At 52.4% G+C, this 2,346-nt stretch overlaps 1 protein-coding gene across 1 annotated transcript; it reads right to left on the bottom strand.

Moving 5' to 3' along the window:
• Positions 1-533: 533 nt before the first annotated feature.
• Positions 534-1,178, bottom strand: LOC124358563 (mucin-2-like). The gene has a single exon (XM_046810865.1). The coding sequence runs from the start codon at positions 1,176-1,178 to the stop codon at positions 534-536; it is 645 nt and encodes a 214-aa protein (XP_046666821.1).
• Between the last annotated feature and the right edge of the window lie 1,168 nt (positions 1,179-2,346).

Raw genomic sequence — 2,346 nt, 5'->3', positions numbered from 1 at the left:
TGGGGTCGGCTTTCAAAAACATTCCAGCAGGCGGGGCCCCGGGCATTGCACTTGCCCTCCAACCGATGTAGCAGGGCCAAGGTCAGTTGGTCTTACAAGCTCGGCGCTGTGCCGGCTCCGAGTGTGGCTGTCACCATTGATGTGGACTTTTGTGGATGAAGGGGATAGATGTTTGGGAAGGGTTTTCGGTTATTTTTGGGACGGATGTTTTTTGTTTTGTTTTTTCTATGGGGTGACGTTCACTTCTTGGGATGGTGTGGAGCTTTGGGTTTTGGATGTAATGTTTTGGTTGGTTGGCGTTATGATGTCGGTTCATAGTTGTTTGTCCAGTTGGTTTTTTTTATATTTATTTTTGTTTTTAATTTCCGTTCCATTGCCTGTTCATCCCAATACTTGACACAGCATACTAAAAGCGTACGATATGTGGTGATCAGCTCAAGGGATCTTCCGAAGTGGTTTTTAAGTTTTATAGAGTTCAGGCGTTCGGTACACGAGATGCATTGTATCAAATGGTGGTTTGTTGTAGGTAGGTCTCACTGGACCCCGCAGTCCACCATCACGAAGCACGGGTCGTTCTGTGTCGACGCGTTGATGGGGGGTATCGTTCTGGTTGGGGGGAGGATTGGTAGACGGACAGGGAGGTTTGTGGGGTGTCGTGCTGTTGGTATGCTGCACTTTGGTGTAGTGGTTGAGGGTGTGTGGGCAGTGTTGTTGGTGTGTTTGTAGGTGCTATATGGTTGGGCGCATTGTTTTGGTGGTGGGTGCTGTGTTGTGTGTGTGGGGGGGGGCTGCTGTCGAAGGCTTGTTGTCTGTAGGGTACGTATGGTTTTGTTGTCGTTGTTGGGTTTTTTTCCTGGGGCGTTTTGTAGGTTTGGTTGTGGTTGTTGTTGTGTTGTGTTCGGTCTGGACGTTCTGTTGGCCTTCTGGTTGACCGCGTTATTGATCGAGCCCGGGCGGGTTGTTGTGGGGTGAGGTTGGTTTTTGTGCGGACGGGGCGTGTTGTATCTGCGTGGTGTACGGCAGGTGTGGGGTTGTGAATGTTTGGTGGGGTGTGTTTGACTGGTCTTATTTGGGAGTTGGATGAGAGAGAGGGGGGGTGCGGCATGTGTGTAAGGGTGGTGCTCGGTTTTGTTCAGGTGTGGCTGTGGTGCTTCGGGTGAGGGAGGGGTTGTGTACATCGTTGGCTTCGGGTCGTGCCGCTTAGTTTTGGGGGTAAATCTGGTGGTTGATTGTGTTTTTGTGTTAGTTGTCCTAAGTTGGTATCTACTGTGCGCTTTGCGTTTGTGTTAGTGGCAGCGGTTGGTTAGTAGGTCGTGTGGTGTGTTCTGAGGGTTTGTGTGTTTTGTTGTGGTTCTTAGGTTGTTTGGCTGTTTGTTTGGCGTTGATGGGGGTTTGTTTGCGTAGGTTCGTTTACATGTTGTCTGATGCTCGGAGTTGGTGTCGTTATGGGGGGTGGCTGGAGTTTGTTGAGTGGAGGGGTTGTTGTGTTGTTTCCCTTGTGGGGTCAGGGTTTGCTGTGTTAGTTTTGTTGTGTTGTTGTTGTTTGGTGGTGGGAAGTGGCGTTGTGTGCTGAAATCGATTTGTTTGCACCTCATCTCCGCTGGTGGCAGTGTGCTGAGTGTGGTGGGGGGGGGTTGTGAGGGTTTGGCCGGGTATGAGTGGGGGGGTTGATTGTGGATGGTAGGCACGAGGAGGTGTATTTGAGGTGCGAAGGTGATGGGCTGCCGGCGTGCGGAGGTGGGGGGGGGTGGGGGGGGGGTGGGGAGGGGGGGAAGGGGGCGGGTTGTGGGAGGTCGGTGGCGCAGGGCTGTTCCGATTCAAAAGTGAAGTTTCAGTGTTTACGCGTGGCGGTCTGTGTTCGGTTGATAGTTGGTGGAATGAGGGTGGGTGGGCAGTTGAGGTTTGTGCTGACATTGTGCTTTTGAATGTGGTATGGTGGTGTGCTGGTTCTTTTTCGCGGTCACGTGTGACGAGCCGTTGGGTATAGTGTTTGCTGGTTCTTGTGGCTGTTACTTGGGTTGGGTTTGTATGCGGAGTTATTGTTTGGGCGTTTGTTCGCTGGGGGTGGCCGCGGAGGGATGGGAGGTGTTCGTGGGAGGGGGGGGGTTGGGGCATGGGTGAGAGGGCTGAGGTTGTGGGATGGTGTAGAAAGTGTTGGACTTAGGGTAGTTGGTGTGGAGTGTGATTTTGTCGGCCTGGTTGAGTCGGTTTGGGTCGGTGGGTGGTTGATGTGGTCGGTTTGGGCGCGCGGTACGTGTTTAGCTTGTTTAATGCCTGTGCAGGGGGGTGTTTGTTGGTTTGTTCGGATGTGTGTATTTCCAGTGGTGAGTTGGGTTGGTTTGTTCG

The sequence above is a fragment of the Homalodisca vitripennis genome, chromosome 3, assembly GCF_021130785.1.
Source record: "Homalodisca vitripennis isolate AUS2020 chromosome 3, UT_GWSS_2.1, whole genome shotgun sequence".
In the NCBI taxonomy this organism is placed as follows: Eukaryota; Metazoa; Arthropoda; class Insecta; order Hemiptera; family Cicadellidae; genus Homalodisca; species Homalodisca vitripennis.
The sequence above is the reverse complement of the archived record's forward strand: the minus strand, read 5'-3'. Positions and strand labels throughout refer to the sequence as shown.